At 38.2% G+C, this 16563-nt stretch overlaps 1 protein-coding gene across 6 annotated transcripts in view; it reads right to left on the reverse strand.

The window, feature by feature from the left end:
• The window catches only part of VRK1 (VRK serine/threonine kinase 1), a 47198-nt gene that overhangs the window by 19683 nt on the left and 10952 nt on the right, over positions 1-16563 (reverse strand). Inside the window, exons 1-5 of one of the 6 annotated variants that reach the window (XM_064713946.1) lie at positions 11077-11155; positions 10435-10481; positions 6934-7057; positions 5744-5899; positions 4226-4281 (exon numbers count right to left, since the gene is read on the reverse strand). In XM_064713946.1, coding sequence (XP_064570016.1) covers positions 4226-4281; positions 5744-5894 — 207 coding nt within the window. In that variant the 5' untranslated portion in view covers positions 5895-5899; positions 6934-7057; positions 10435-10481; positions 11077-11155. Of the gene's footprint in view, positions 1-4225; positions 4282-5743; positions 5900-6933; positions 7058-7191; positions 7211-10434; positions 10482-10588; positions 10642-11076; positions 11212-16563 lie in introns of those variants that run through there. The other 5 variants (XM_064713944.1, XM_064713948.1, XM_064713945.1 and 2 more) reach the window with 5 other exon arrangements.

The following is a 16563-nucleotide window of genomic DNA, read 5'->3' on the forward strand; positions in this document are numbered from 1 at the left end:
AAATTTCTCTAAATTATAAGAATTACACTAATTTTGATTTCAGAAATACTTTGTATTTAGTACATTTCAGTTCCATTTTTAAAGGACAAAACTATAGGAACCATGTATTACAAGTAAAGTTCAAGAGAGAAATTCCTATGAAAACACCAAAGATTTTAAATACTGCAAGAACAGTGGATGGGGAAGTATCTTGATTCTACATTTCCAGAACATGCTAAAGTAAAACAAAATTATCTCAATTCTTGTCATTTTTGAGTAACTGATTTTGAGATGAGCTTGAGCAATTAATTTTTGTCTAGTTACTCATAGATATCCAAATTCATTCTCTCTCTGTGAAAATACTCATTTTGGAATATCCTACATTTAAAAAACAAAACACATGCAATTACTGGCAAAGAAACTCAAGAATAAAACAATCACATGACATTAGATACACACCAATCTTAAATGGGTTTAATTTTAACTTTTAAATGCAGATGTGATCCAGCCAATTGCTACAGGCCAGAGTGTAACACGGAGCTAAGAGAGGCTCACTGAGCTCAAAGCGCCCTGCCATGAGCTCTGGAACATGGGACACACTGGGAGCAGATACCCCCAGCTGGAACACAGGACACACCAGGACACATATCCCCAGCCAGGACATGGGACACACTGGGAGCAGATACCCCCAACTGGAACACACTGGCAGCAGATACCCCCAGCCAGGACATGGGACATGCTGGGAGCAGATACCCCCAGCTGGAACACACTGGGAGCAAATACCCCCAGCTGGAACACAGGACACACCAGGACACATATCCCCAGCCAGGACATGGGACATGCTGGGAGCAGACACCCCCAGCTGGAACACACTGGGAGCAGATACCCCCAACTGGAACACACTGGCAGCAGATACCCCCAGCCAGGACATGGGACATGCTGGGAGCAGATACCCCCAGCTGGAACACAGGACACACCAGGAGCAGACATCCCCAGCTGGAACACGGGACACTCTGGGAGCAAATACCCCCAGCCAGGACATGGAACACACTGGGAGCAGATACCCCCAGCCAGGACATGGAACACACTGGGAGCAGATACCCCCAGCTGGAACACACTGGGAGCAGACACCTCCAGCCAGGACATGGGACACATCAGGAGCAGATACCCCCAGCCAGGACATGGGACATGCTGGGAGCAGATACCCCCAGCCTGGGCACCACTCCTAGGCCTGGACACACGATTACAAAGCTACTGCCTGTCTCCACCTCCCTTTCTCCAGCAGCTCTGCACTGATAAACAATGGAGCCAAGACAGCTTTCTGGGCTCTCCTTGTGAGGAGGAACCAGAAAAAAACCCAAAACCAAAGACCAGACAATATGTGTGATCAACACACACAAACTTTGCTACCTGCAAATTTACTTTCACAGTTAGTATATTTATCCACAATGGATAATAAATCAGTAATACAGAGATTACATATGCAGAGAAGAAAGGTAAAATAGATTCTCCTATTTTTTTTACTTGACCTATTCACTTGATTCTGTGTAGCATTATCTATCAATACCCTAACTTATTACAATATGAATTCTTATATATAATTTTCATTTAATTTACATGGATTTCAATTTCATTTAATTTACATGGATTTCAACAATGTTGCTTTCCTACTAAAATACAGAAAAAAAAAAAAAGTAGGTGTTAAAAGTCCTTACATTATTTATCCATAAATAAATTATTCCCAAAAAATTTATGCCTCAGTGCTGAAAATTTATATCTTTCTCTGGTCAAAAAGAAAAATCTGCCATCTTTTCATGCTTGGAGAATGGATACATGATTCAACCATAGACCAGATCTTTATGTTGACCATGAAGGTGTTTTCCCACAATACCATTAATTCTACCTACAGATAAAGAAATGCATATATGATGCTAAAAAAAGCTTACACAGCATCCAGTATTTGCCATAATAGTTCACAAATTTCTACAGCTTTATGCCCAGGGTCATTCTAAATACATGACTTATAAAACTGAAATTAAAGTCTTATTCAAAAAGATAACATAATGAAAGACTATAGAGTACATGTCAAAACCTAACAAATTTCAAGTAGTGTTTTAAGAATTCTGATCTTTTTCAATCAGCAATGTAATGAAGTGTAATTAAACCCTGCATCCACTCCTGAACAATGACATCTGAAAAGTCCACATGTTAAAAAGCATTTCTTTTTTAATAAAAACTGTGATTCATTTCATACTGCTCAGACATCAATACTATGAGGATATGTCAAAGACTAAGCCAATTTCCATCCTGCTCTAATAGTTTAATTTGAAGAACGTTACTATAGAAGCACATATTTTGTTAAACACTAGTAATTGTTCAAAGCTGTTAAGCACTTTGCTTCAGCTGATGGAAAAACCAGAATCCACCCAGGCATCAGAAAATGGGCTCTTATCCGAAGTTGTGTTGTACCAGACTGTAGAGGCATAATATGTTATGGGTCATTTGTGAGGCTAGCACAAAGACTGGGGCTACTCTTTATTGCCATAAAGACAAAATTATGAAAGTCAAATTAAAATTGAGTAGTCATCCGGGATATTAGCAATGGAGGTATTTACAAAATGCTGCAACAAAGTGAGTCTAGCACAGGAGCAACCCAAAAGTTGGGGCAACTCTTAATTTAAGAGCCCAAGGAGAGATGAAGATGGATGGGTGTCAAACTCAGGAAAAGAGGGTAACAGCAATTATACACAGCATAAAGTAATGCATATCTGATGGTTTTCCCAGCAAGTCAAACCAGATTCTCCCATGGGAATGAGATGGTGCCCTGCTTCCTAATCAGTCCAGACTCAGCAGGAGCCAGTAATTAGAAGCCACTGCCTCTCCCAGGCAAGCCACTGCTGTTATCTGCCTCTAGAACAGATGCACAATGGACACCCCACCCTCAAGAGGACAGGCTGGCCCCCACACCACTGCAGGCTGGGGCTCCTGCTCTCTCTGGAATTCCTGCCCACAAACACCTAAGGCAGCAGCAGCAGATCAATGTTGAAAGTGTGGCAGTCTGACATTTGCTTAGCAAGCACTGCTTTTTTCAGCAAAGGAAAACATTTCGGAGAGAGGGTCATCACAAACTGTACCTTTGATCTCCCTGAACAGATCAAAACCAGTATTCTAGAATTTCCCTTTAGTCAGCAGATGTAAATACCAAGATTAAAGGCACATACTAACCAAAATGTATTTTACTCTAATTTAACCTAACCTTATAGTTTCAGGAACAAACGTTAAAAGCACTAACATGTACACAAAGTGGTTGGCTACTATAGCAAGGTATTTCAGAATCATCATATGGCTTAATAAATAAAATGTTAAAACAGTGCAGTTCTGAACTGCACTGAAAAACTAATCTTCTACACTGTGAAGTTCTTGCACAGTTCTCTGATATTTACTTTTATTGCAGGAACAGAATCACCACCAAGAAAATGAAGGATTCTGGATCTACTATGACTATTGCCATAGTCCACGTTTTTTACTAAGACTGTGTAATATCTTGCCATATCCATACAGTCTGGCAAAATTTAAGCAAAAATACTTAATACCTTAGGAAGAGCAATAGCCAAATCCAAGTAAATAACTCTTTTTTTATGCCTAAAACCATAAGAAAATTTCAAGTAATAAGAAGATTTTGATTATTTGCTACAATGGGATAAAAACAAACAATCAACAGTGCTTTTTCTTCTCTCTGATCATTAGGTTAAAAAAATTATGTCAATGTTATTTTGGTTCAATATAAATTAGAACATGTATGTGGCTTATGAAAAAACATTTTCATAAAAAAACTTTTTGGAGACCTCAGGAATTAAAATTTTGCTGTTTCTAGTCATGAGTCATCTGTCAGTTTATCAACATCCAGTGGTGAGCAACACTTCACAGAGACTCACTGCTGAATCACAGAAATTCTCCAAAAGCTAGACAGATTTCATTCATTTGGTGGTATCTGTGTTATTTATCAGAAGCAAATGAAACAGAATCTGATCAATTTCATGGATCCTTTTCAACTCCACTGATGTTCTATCATGATGTTCCTCAAACACAGGAGTCCCAATTCTCAGCAGTACTCCTCTGTATCCCCACACTTTTATTTCAAACAGCACTTTGCAATTGCATCATTTTCAGAAGATGTTTTAAATTACACATTCTATTCTAGAACAAATATTTTGAAGTTGAAAAGTAAAGATTCAAATGCTCTTACCACTTTTGCAACATAAGGGGCATCGCTGCCAACCGACTTTGAAGAATTAACATCAGCTGTTAAAAAGGAAGCTTTTATTAGTAGTAGGAGAGGACAGCATACACTCACTTGTGCTGCAGGATGGACAAATACACAACAAAGTAACTAGTGCTGACATGAACACAGAGCAGCACCTTAGCCTTTGGTAAGACAATCACAGCATATGTGAAGGCTTCTGTATACAGATATTGCATTCTTGCATTCTCCCTTCTTTTTGAGGAGTACAGGCTGTTTATTAAATGAAGGCTTTTTTGTTTTTTAATCCAGTAACTTTTTCCTATTCAACAGTGATTCTTTTGCTTTCTAGGACTATTATAAACATACACATTTGTGAATATAAAGAAGAAAAATAAATTCCATGCTGCCATGTCACATATCCAGAAGTGACCTTCTGTTATTACTAAGTTGTTGGTATTTGTGACAGAAGATACAGACATGAAGAACATCAAGTTAGGCAAGTACAAAGTACAGGAACAGTCAGGGTCACAGCTTTGTGCAAATAATGGGGAAGCAGAGCAGGAATTCCAGTTGGAACTCCAGTAAATTTAGTAGCTCATTGAGTGAGGCCGAGTAAGAAGTTGAAAGCTTCTTTGGCAAAAAGCCACCCACTGGTCCTGTTTTTTCTCCTTAACCCACTTATGCTGCAGTCTGTTCATTTTAAAAGCAGGACAGATTTTTTTCCTGTTTTCCAACTCAGTATGAATCCAGCACAACCTTTTCCCCAAGATGAGGAAGACTATACTATAATGACCATATTAACTTTCATCCCTTCAGAAATGTTTGAAAAATGACTAGAGTAAATGAAGCAGAAAAGTCTCAAGACCTCTCTTATCTGTTCATCTGTCCAAGTGAAAGAGCTACTAAGTATGGAACACTATTTCACTTTTAGAAGTTTTCCTTGCAACAGAATTGCAACACAAGACCTGAACTGAGGCTCTGAACTGTAAAGTTCAACACTTCAATTTGTTTTTAGCACTGATTACATTAAAAAAAAAAAAGTATATGGCATGCCAGAAGTTCAGAAGGCAATGAAAAAATAAAAGCAACACCAAAGTCAAAACCAGTCCAAGTATTGGCTGACCAGTAGCCTCCAGATATATGCACTGATAGTTTCAGTTCAGAATTCATCATTATAAAGACAATCATGCAAAAATCCAGTCTTTCAGACAGACCAAAATTCAAATTGAAATAAATACTAAACTATCCTTTCCATGGCTAAAAAGTAATAAAGATTTTGATTTTTAAAAAGAATGAACTACCACTGAAAACTCACAAAACTAGTGCTTAAAGCGACCATTTGTCTATTTCCATCTTTTTTTTCCAACACCATGACCCAAGCTAAGGTTCTAGCAGAAAAGTTCATGTGAAGACACCATTCTATATTCATATTTCTAACTTAGGGTCAACTCTTCATTGTTTTGAATGGGGAAAAACATCTGCTCTCCATTTTAAAGAATTATCAAAGATAGCTGCACTTACCAAGGTATAGGCGTCCAAAGCCTCCCTCCCCTACAGGGACACCCAATTTCCATTCTTTTTTTGCTGTGTCTGCTAGAACCTCTCCGAGACTAAACAATTCGGCAAGTTTCGTTTTTGAAGGGGCTTTTCCAGCTGTTTTCTTCTTGGGCATTTTCCCTAGAGAGAGTGCAAATTAAAAATAAAATTTAAAAAATGGTTACATGTTGATCCAACTTATTTTACATAGAAGTCTGTTAGAAATACAAAAAAGAATGGGTTGTTTAAGCCCTGATTTGTTACTACTAAGATGCTTGAAAAGAAATGTAATAAACAGTTTCATCGGCATGAATTAAAAGTGAGAAACAACTAATTTTTCCAGGCATCACGAAAAAAATTTGACAGCAAAAATCTTCACAAGAGAAACTTATTACAAGACCTTGTATAATACATGGTAAAAAGACCTCAGAATCTATCACACTCAATCAATCACAAAAAATCACAGGTCTAAACTTAGAAAAAAGTAAATTTATGAAATAAAGCTCATCCATTTTCCTAGAGTTAAACTTGCACACAAAAAACTGCAAGTCTTCAGTGGTAATATGAGGAATTCCTCTTAGCTGTAAAAAAAAACATACTGCAGAGACCAGGAATGAGAATTGCATCAGTACCATGACTGAACTGTGTATTGCAATTGCTGTATTTTGCCAAGTGCAACTTACCAGTTGTATTGCTTTCAGCATATTTTATATCACTCTCCTAAATCAGAAATCTCACATAGCATCAATTATCTTCAAAGAAGTAAATTTGATTTCAAATATTATATCCTTTATACATGGAACATCTAAAAGAGCCTAGTCAGAGAGTAATGGACTCTGGCAGCAAGTCTGGAGACATCAGAGTCACTCAATATATGCATAAAAACAGAAAAGAAGGTGCATCATTCCAGGCCAAAGATCTTCTTTTTTAGGATCCTTGGTAATTTGAGAAGAGTGAATACATTACTTATATCTAAATGAGAAACTTTTATGAAATACATCACAGACAGATATTGGTATTTATCAATACCGACATTGCATAAGCTTCATCATTATCACAAAACAGGATGTTTTGATTCTGCATTACTTTTCCATATTTCCACTTCTATACAGTAACATTCTTCCCTGCTATCAAGACACACCTTACACATAAATTTTAAGACTAGCTATACCCACATCATTATCCACAGTAGTCTCTTCAAGAAGCTCCTCTCTACATCCCTTTGTCTTTTTTTTTTTTTATTCTTCAAGGTGATACATAAGTTTACTGTCTTGGAGAAAGATCTTTCCTCCAGATTTTCTACAGGAGAAAAATGAGACTTTCAAGCACCAAAGACAATTCCAGCCAGCTCAGATAAGACATACCAATGAGAAAGCAATGGTGTCAAAGTGTCAGAAAGAACAGAGCAGTAGAAAAGCCTACATATCACTTACAAAAGCAGGCCAGAAAGATCACTGCAGACCTTTAGGCAGCTTCACAGGACATCTAAATCAGGAAAAGGATTAAAACAAAGGGCAGACTGAAATTATTAGAAGTGCTAATGAAATAAACCAGAAGCCTGGAGCCCCAAAGCTGATTCAGATAAGGCAAGAAAATGCAAAAATCAGCAGCATTGCCCAGTGACTCAGATGTGGGACAAGATTCCACATGCTGTCATCTAAAGGATAGCAAAACATATCCAAAATGAGCACACTCATCCTCAGGCTAAGAAATAACTTATTGTCAATACAAGAGCCATGCAGAGGGCTTGAAGGACTGCACCCCCTTGATCTCTGAGTTATTACAAATAATTTGGGCAAGACTTGGACAGATGCACTTAGGTGCTTGAATGCTGGACAGATTGTTGCCAGTAAAAGAAAAATTTGTAGCCTCTCTTACAATAAGGCTAGCAAGCCTGTGAAACAAAGCTATTGATACACTCCACATCTTTGACATTCACAGCGAGACTCTTGATAGCAGCCTTGCTTAAAAAGGAATTAAATTTACTTAAAATAGCTCCTCAAGAGTATCAAAGGAAGAGCTGGTGCTTCCCTCTTCTTCCACACCCCCGCTTATTTTGTTTAACATGGTCAATAATTGTATGCCTGAAGGTATTTATTTTTTTAAAAAAAATTGTTAATGACAACTTTCCTTTATCCATAAAAGCAAAAATTCAAAATGGACATAAGTTTGAACGTCCCCAGCTGGGAACCCTGCCCTTAACAAATACACTAGATACACATACATGGTTTCTTGGCTGTCTGTATTCATACCCATCTGTTAACATGGCACTGTGCCTACTTACAAGTTGGTCAAACTATCAGTAGGCCATAGGTGCCAAACACTGATCGCTTGCAATGGGCAGCATGCACAGTGCTGAGCACTCAATCTCTTGCAAAAAAGCTGTTACCCAAGGAAATATTTAAGCAATGGCTGCACATGCTTTCACATGTATTTGGATAAATCCATTCAAATATCTTCTATTGACTGATACCGAAGACATCTGGACACAGCAGAAATTCTCAACATGAACAGATAGAACCAGAAAAAAATCACAATAAAAAAAATTAAAGACAACTTAAATTGAGTTCTATCATTCTATATGCTTTTCAAATCATAATACAGTACACACAAGGGGTTTGTGAAGAAACTTAGGCACCAACAAACATGACATAGAGCTGTCTACTGTACACTGCAGAACTGGAATAAAGCCATATACTTCTCCCTAAAATCACTTTTAAAAATTCACCACCACCATCCCTTCAAAAAGAAAAAAACAATCATAAACTTTCCTCTCAATACTTCTTTCCATCAACAAAGGAAATATTTTCTATCCACAGGTATTGTGAAGTTTAATTCATTAGTTCCTGCAATCATGCTAAAGTCCTTGGAAACAGTGCCATGGATGTCAAGTACTGTACTATCATTCAAGTGTCAGACCTGACCCTACTTAGCTAAGGTGCCTGACAAGAACAATATTCAAGGTGCATGATTGTAAACAGCAGCATTTTATGTTGCTACAATGTGCTCAAAACAAAGATTTTCCTACTAACAAATATGAATAACAGAAGTCTATTTGTCTAAACTCTCTCCAGAAGCCTCTTAGTAAGTACTACAAAGGCTTCCACCTAATAAAACACCTTGGAAGAAACAGAATGCACTGTACTTGAGATAGCACTACTGTCTGCATATCAGTGGTGTTATCTTTACAAATGTTGCCTGCTACAATTGCTACTTAAGCGATACTTGAACTCTTGGAATAAATATGAATAGCCACTTCTCAATTCTTGTTGCCATTCATTATCAACAAAACTCTGAAATGAATACAAAACAAATTTATTTTGAAGGAATTTCTGCTGTGTGTCAAGTCATACTGGTTGTTTCCTGATCTTCCTCTTATTTTCTTGAAATTGTAATTTTTACAGTTGTTTATCTTAGGAGGATGTATTTTCATTGTCAACCCTGAAAGGCAGGCTGGTGACCTGTGCTCCTAGAGGAGCAGGTAGTTCCAGCAAGACCTGAAATCTATGTATCATTAAAACTGCTCATTAGTCAAAGCAAGAAATTCATGTCTGCCTGAAAAAAAAAAAATTAAGACAAGGAGAAAACAAAACTAAGATTTTGCTCAAGGAATTGGGAAGAAAGAACATGACACTTAAAGACTCCTGAAAACTGTAGAGCTGTTTCATGGGAGGATAAACACAAAAAATAACTGATGTGTCAGTGACCTGTCACACCAGGTGAGGAAAACAGTCAACAAAGACTTTTTTGCATAAATCAGACATTCTGTGACTGGCTGATCCCTGTCTGTGAAAACCTCTCCAATCAAAGTTCCTCATTAAGATACTGGACAGTTAATGGCACTCACACAAGAAGGGCACTGCAGTTCTCTCCCAAAAAATTTTTTACAAAAATCTTTTTTGACAAAATCAATAAATACCACAATTGTGGACCACAATTACTGAGAAATATGTAATCACAACAGCACAACAGTTGACCAAGGAAATGCCTTTTTTCCTTTTTTGCTAAACAAACCAAGATGACTTAATATTTCAGAATGCAGCTTGTTCAGAGGTAGGAAAGTCATTTACAAGTGGAATTACTGTGCTACTAATTTTAAATTGCCTTTTTAAGACTACATTACTTTTTTTAAGTTTAAGGTTATTTAAGGTTCTCCTGAAAACTTTAATCATCACTCAGTTGTTGCAATAAAAACCAGTGAGCATTGTAAGGTACCAAATCATATCACTCCAAATCACCTCACCTCTCTATCAACTGCAAAAATGTGAGTGAGACACTTAAAGGCTTTTTGATAATTTAGCACACTGTATAAAAATCATCAGCTCTGAAATTCACCAGGAATCCAACCTCACTTAGGGATTATCCCAAAGAATTTAGTGGGCAGCTTATTCCTACAGATGAGGGCACAAGCCCTTTGACACAGGAACAGTTACAGAAAGCTTCGCAACAGCTCTTGTATTTTTCTAAGCCGTAAAAAGGGTCCATGGATTCTGTATAAATTAATAAAAGCCTACAGTTCTTAGAGTGCTTAAGCACAAATTGAAAACTAAAGAGAACAACAGAGTTCACCCTGTGTGCAACTGCTGAAGTCGAGAACAAGGAAGTCAAACAGAAATAGGAATTGAAGAAAAACCACAACCAATGATAGAAACCAACTTAACCCAATTCTTACACACCAGGCCTTCCCTGATCCTGAAATCGCAGATTTTTGTGATTTGAAGGCCTGTGTTAAAAAAAAAAAAAAAAAAAAAAGTTTACTTTAAAGCAAAACTCAGGAATGCCTCCCAGCCAAGGTGATGCCACACCGAGACAATCCCGAAGGTGACGAACCTCTAAAGTGGCACAGAGCAGAGCTTTTACTCAGCCTTCTCCGCCTAGCTTTAGTGCAAAAAAAAACACATAACACAGGAAGCAAAACAACTCAGGCCGCGGCCACCGCAGGAGCTTCAGAGCCCACAGGCGGCAAAGGCGGGGCCCAGACCTCACGGTGAAACTGTGCGAGAGCTGCGGCTTGGGCCGGGGGAGGGGAAGGGAAGGGAAGGGAAGGGAAGGGAAGGGAAGGGAATGGGAAGGGAATGGGAAGGGAATGGGAAGGGAAGGCGCTTTCCCTGCCCTTGCGGAGGAACAAGGCTCGGGCGGGCCCCGCGGTCCCACCGGCCTCCTCCGCGAGGGAAGCGGGGAAAACCGCCCGCAAGCCGCCAGAAAGGCCGGGGATGCTCGGCATGGCGAAACGGATGCGAAACACTGCTCCAAAACTCGCCTCCTAAACAAAAACCCCAAACGGCTGCGGCCCAGAGGCAGCCGCTGGCTCCAAGTACCTCTGGGTGAGCGGGCCCGGCGCCGCTCCTTCCTCCCGGTCCGAAATTCCCGCACTGCCCGCGGCCCCGGCGGCCCGCCCGCCCCGGCACCACCTCCCAGCATCGCCCGCGCCCATTGGGCCGCTTTAGCGCGGCCCTCCGCCTCCGTCCATCCCTGGTCGCGGTGCCTACTGGGAAATGTAGTCCGCAGCCGCAGCAAGTGGCCGGAGGAGGGCCCAACATGGCCTACAGTTCCCAGCAGGCACCGCGGCCAGAGATGGGCCAAGAGTTGGAGTCTTTTACGGTCATGGGGGTGGTTGAGTTAGAGAAGACCTTTAAAGCTTTTGTTGACCGCAAAACCGTGTCTAAGTGCCACATCCACTCGTTTGTGGGACATTTCTAGGGGTGGTGACTCCACCACTACCCTGGACAGGCAGCTTGTTCTAGTGCTTCACAGCTCTTTTCAGTGAAACAATTTTGAGACTTACGAGAAACCTTGGTTTCTTATGGTGCAACAAGTTTGGGAAGGCCTTTGTCAAGCTGGTACCACAGGATCAATTAGGTTAGAAAAGATCATCGAGTCCAGCCTAGGACCGAACACCACCAGGTGAACTAGAGCAGGGCACTGAGCCCAGCCCTTCCTGAAACACTTCCAGGGACGGTGATTCCTCCTCCTTCCATTGTCAAGTACAAGTGTTCGCACATCCACCCTGATTCTGCTGAGCTGGGAAGTGAAAGAGAGGAGCAAACCAGGGAATTTAGGGCATGAGGCAGGAAAATAACAGGACAATCATTTTGTTTTATTATTTTACTGGGTGTTTCAAACTCTTAAAATGCATTATGATTTCATGGCCACTGTCCTGTCATGCTGCAGTTTTAGAGGTACTAAATAGTACCAAAGTATTATCTTTGTTCAAACAAAGAACTATCATTCTGTGCTATGTTCATCATGACAATGCTTACACAGATTTCCTTGACCACTTGGGCTACATTAATAATACCAGAAATGTATTTTTGAAATACTAGATGCTACTAGAGATGTTCAAGAATCTGAACTGTTCTGTACGTTCTAGGGTATTACTGTTCACAGGAAAGACCAAAAGTTTGTTTGGACTGAGTGAAGAACACTAATATGGTGGTGTTTGCAGGGGTCCCAGGACGAGGGAAGGGACAAGAATCTTGACTCCATGTTTCAGAAGGCTGTTTTATTATTTTATATATATTATATGAAAAGAAAATTATATATTAAAACTACACTAAAAGAATAGAAGAAAGGATTTCATCAGAAGGCTAGCAAGGAATTGAAAGGAATGGAATGAAAATAAAATTCTGTGACTGACCAGAGAGTCTGAGACAGCTGGGCTTTGATTGGCCATTAATTAAAAACATCCACATGAGACCAATCACAGATCCACCTGTTGCATTCCACAGCAGCAGATAATTATTGTTTTTCTTTTCCTCCGAGGCTTCTCAGCTTCTTAGGAGAGAAGTCCTGGCAAAGGGATTTTTCAGAAAATATCATGGTGACACACTACCAGACATGATAGCATTTCACTTGCAGTACCATTCTCTTTAGTATTGAATTATTGGGATCATGAAACCATTTTAAGATACTGATAAAGAAAATTGAATGAGAAATTTAATAAATATTCCACTTCTGTGGATCACATGTGAATCATATTTTTATTTAATAGAATGTAGTACTCGAGTTCTAAAGTAAATGTTCTTCACATTTCCATTCTTCCAAAATTTATAGAATTAAATGTCTTATAATTCCAGTATGTGTTCTCTTTCTGCAATCTTATTTTTCTACTTTGCAACATGAGAAGAAAAATGCATATACATTGCTCAAGCACCATGTCATACTACACACAACACATTAAAACCATAAAAAATAATCTAAAAAAATTAGTAGACGATTCCCAAATGAATGAGGAGACTGTGCCACCCCAGATACTTGATAAAAGAGTACACATGCACTGCACTCAGCTGTCCTAACTGGGGATTGAGGACCACAGATGAGAGTAGACATTAATGTTACTGTATCAAAAATAATCACAGTATTTTCTTCAAATTGCAGACCTCAGAAATGGCTAGACCACAGAAGATTTTCTTAAAAACCTTGTGGCCAGAGTCCATAAACAGTCTGAAAAAGAGCTGCAGTATGATCACTTTCCGAGGAGCAAGTTTTTGATTCAAAACCTTTTGTTGCCATGCACCCACCGTGCACCTACTCTGGTGTACAAGGAATTATACTTCCCATCACACCCCCTTGTTATCCTGCAGTGGGAATATACTGACACTAAGGGAAAATGTGTTCACTGCAAACTTACTTTTTGTCCTCCCATTCACATTCCACACTATTTTCCTCAGAGGAAAGAGGTTATATAAATTAAATTAAGGCTGTGCCTTTTTTCATCTAATGTGCTTTTATTAAGCTTTAAAAGAGTAATCACTATTCTCTAAGAATATCAGTGTGGCACTCCAGAGTTGTCTTGTTTATCCATTAACATACATTTCAAGAGAATTTAAAGTGATCTACCCAGTAACCTCAGAGCTTGTGTGTATTTTAGGAGACCAGTGTCTGAGTGCTGTTAAAGGGTAGATAGGAACAAAACTGGTTTTGCCAATCTCTCCAGGTGTCTTTAAAAATTAGACTAATTTTTGTATTTTTGGGAAGGAATATAAATTTTTGTTTATTAATTCCTTCAGAATGCAGTGAATAAGAAACTGTTACATTGAATACTTTATCAGTTTGATGAGACTATCTATTTACTCAGTGAAATTACTAGACATCTGTCTAAAATGTTCCCCATGAGATAAGGCCATCATCTAAATGTTCCTCACCAAATAAAGGTACAATATTGGCTTTTGTTAGGATCAACTTCCTAAAGAACTTAATAAAGAATCACTGCAGCAAAATAAATACTTACCCCTTATTACAAATGAAGAATCAGACATAGAGATGCTGGGTAAAGTTTGATTAGCTTGAAGTGATAAAGGAAATTTGTAACAAATCTCAAAGTAGGACCTGGTTTACTTTACTCTTAATTCTCTATTATGAATTAAAAAGACATTATTAATTATACTTTTCAAAACATTTTAAATTCAAAATGGAGGTACTGAGGCAGGAAAAATGTTTTCAAATCTTGCAGGTCTATCATCTGTATTCATTCTCCAAGTAGTTAATTTTTTATAGAAGAATGGAATATGGGGTAGAAGAGACCCAATCTCTACAGTGTACCCAATAATTCAATGGAAAAGGGGTGAACTCTTAGGAGAGTTGATGAAAACACTGTGAAAAAAAAGCTACTCAGTGAGATCCATTGGAAGTTTCACTTTTTTCCTGGCAGTTTTGTGATGCAAACAGACATATGATTTTAAGGGAAATAATTTTTAAAAAGTTGAAGCTTCTAAGATGAGAGCTGTTTGAAGTGCATTAAATTAATCCAAATTAAAGGACTTTTATGAGTTTCTAAAGCATTTCTATGTTTCCTTTGGTCAAGGTCCAAACTCATATGCATAGGCAGTTTTCCTCTACTTAAATGACTGAATTGTCTTGACTGTGAAGTGTCTCCCCCCATCCCAGTTAGAGTGATATTTATAGGTACAAATGCAATTTATCTGGGGGCACTGTATATCCTACACTGTAGATTCACTCACATGCACACAAACAGCAGTGCATAGGATCCAACTGTAACGATGCAAAGAACTTCTGTTTATCATCAAACATTTCATACATTCCATTACATGTGAAAGAATGATTATCTGTCCTGTTGCAGTGCAATGCTTTTTCCTGTAATGGAATTTTACTCTGCAAATTTATTTTGGTATTAAAAGGTTCCACTTTATAATGTCTATGGTTCAATCAGTGATCTAAAAGGCACTTAAATACTTTGAACAAGATACATAAAACGCTTTTATTGCAAAGCTTTGCTGTATCTACCAATTTTGCCATTGATCTCTTTCCATGTAAGGCAGTTCTGGAAGCTGCCCATGCTGTATAAAATCACATGGTGGCTTTTGATCTCCAGCTGGTGATTAAAGCACATTATGGAGGTTTAAAATTTTCTTGTGGTCATTAGCATACCTCCAAACACTTCTCTGCTAAATAGTAGTGTTGTCACTATATGCTATTTAAATTAGAAACCAGAATTCTATAAACTTATTATTTGCTATTCTTTGTAACTCAGAGGATCTAGATCTCTTGAATGAGGTGAGCTTATACTTAGCTGTGGACTTCCTGATTAAATAGTGATTTCTTAAGGTGATTTGGCTCTAGAAAAATGCACGAAAGAATGAGGTTATATATTTTAAAACCCTTTTTTGATGCAAACAGGGAGAGCTCTCTGCCCTGTACTCCCTATCTACAGTTCCCTATTTCCCACTGCTTAAAAACATCACTATCACTTCCAAGGTCACCAAGCTGTCTTATGTTTTCTACTGTGTATTTTTAAACAACACGGTATTAACTCTTTTGCTTGAAAGTAGAAGAAATAGTATCTCTCTGCTACTTTTTGAAAATGTATTTGTGTGTTGGGAAAAATAAAGAATCACCATGTATTTGTTACTTCCTCTAGCAATCTCTTCAGTTCTTTTCACAGAAAATAAATGAGTATGCCAGCTTTATATGTTTTTTATCTTTCACTTTATTATATTAGATTGCATCTTATTTGTATATTTTTACCAACTATACCTTGCCAAGAAGCAAAGCTTATTGAATGTTACCCAGATACAGAGGAAAACATAGCACATGTTCAAGGATATTACAGTCAGTAAATACCAAATAAATTCAAAAGCCTTCTTAGTTGTTCTACCCTGTCTCCTGACTCCCCGAAATAGAACAAATATAGGTAACCTGGTTTCTGACAAGTCAGTGGTTCCAGATGGTTAAAAGGGAATAAAATCTGGGTCGAGGGAAAAATATTGGCCTGGAATGGATTTTGCAGTTGTAAGGGAGACATTTGAAAGGACAGTAAAACTTGTGGAAGAGATGTGCAGGCAAAATATCAAGGTTAGCAGTTATCAGCAGACCTATGAAGAACACAGTTTTGAGTCAATTATACTGTGTGGAACCTTGAATTATTTAAATCCAGGAAATAATAATTTCTTGTCTCTGCATTTATCCATCAGTTTCATGAGAGACAGCACTACAAATTTATCATTTAGGTAATATTTTTACTTATAAACTGCATGCTAAAACAGCTAAGATCTTTTATAAGATTTGGAGACAGCCGTGTTTGTCTGAGGAGCGTGTTGTTCAGAGAAAAAAAACCAAAAAGCTAATGAAAATTAGCACATTTCATCCTTTTTAATATCAAAAGTTAATCCATATTCATATAAATAATTTTTTTGGTGAATTAATTGTCTCATACAAACTTTCTCTGAGGAAGTAAAAGGGGCAGAAATCTTTGTCTGTTTCCTTGGAAGGAAATGTAATACAATGAAAATTAAAAATAAACCACTGCAATTCATTATAATTCATACTTTTCTGTCTTCTGGCAAGCT

Source organism: Zonotrichia leucophrys, chromosome 5, assembly GCF_028769735.1.
Source record: "Zonotrichia leucophrys gambelii isolate GWCS_2022_RI chromosome 5, RI_Zleu_2.0, whole genome shotgun sequence".
In the NCBI taxonomy this organism is placed as follows: Eukaryota; Metazoa; Chordata; class Aves; order Passeriformes; family Passerellidae; genus Zonotrichia; species Zonotrichia leucophrys.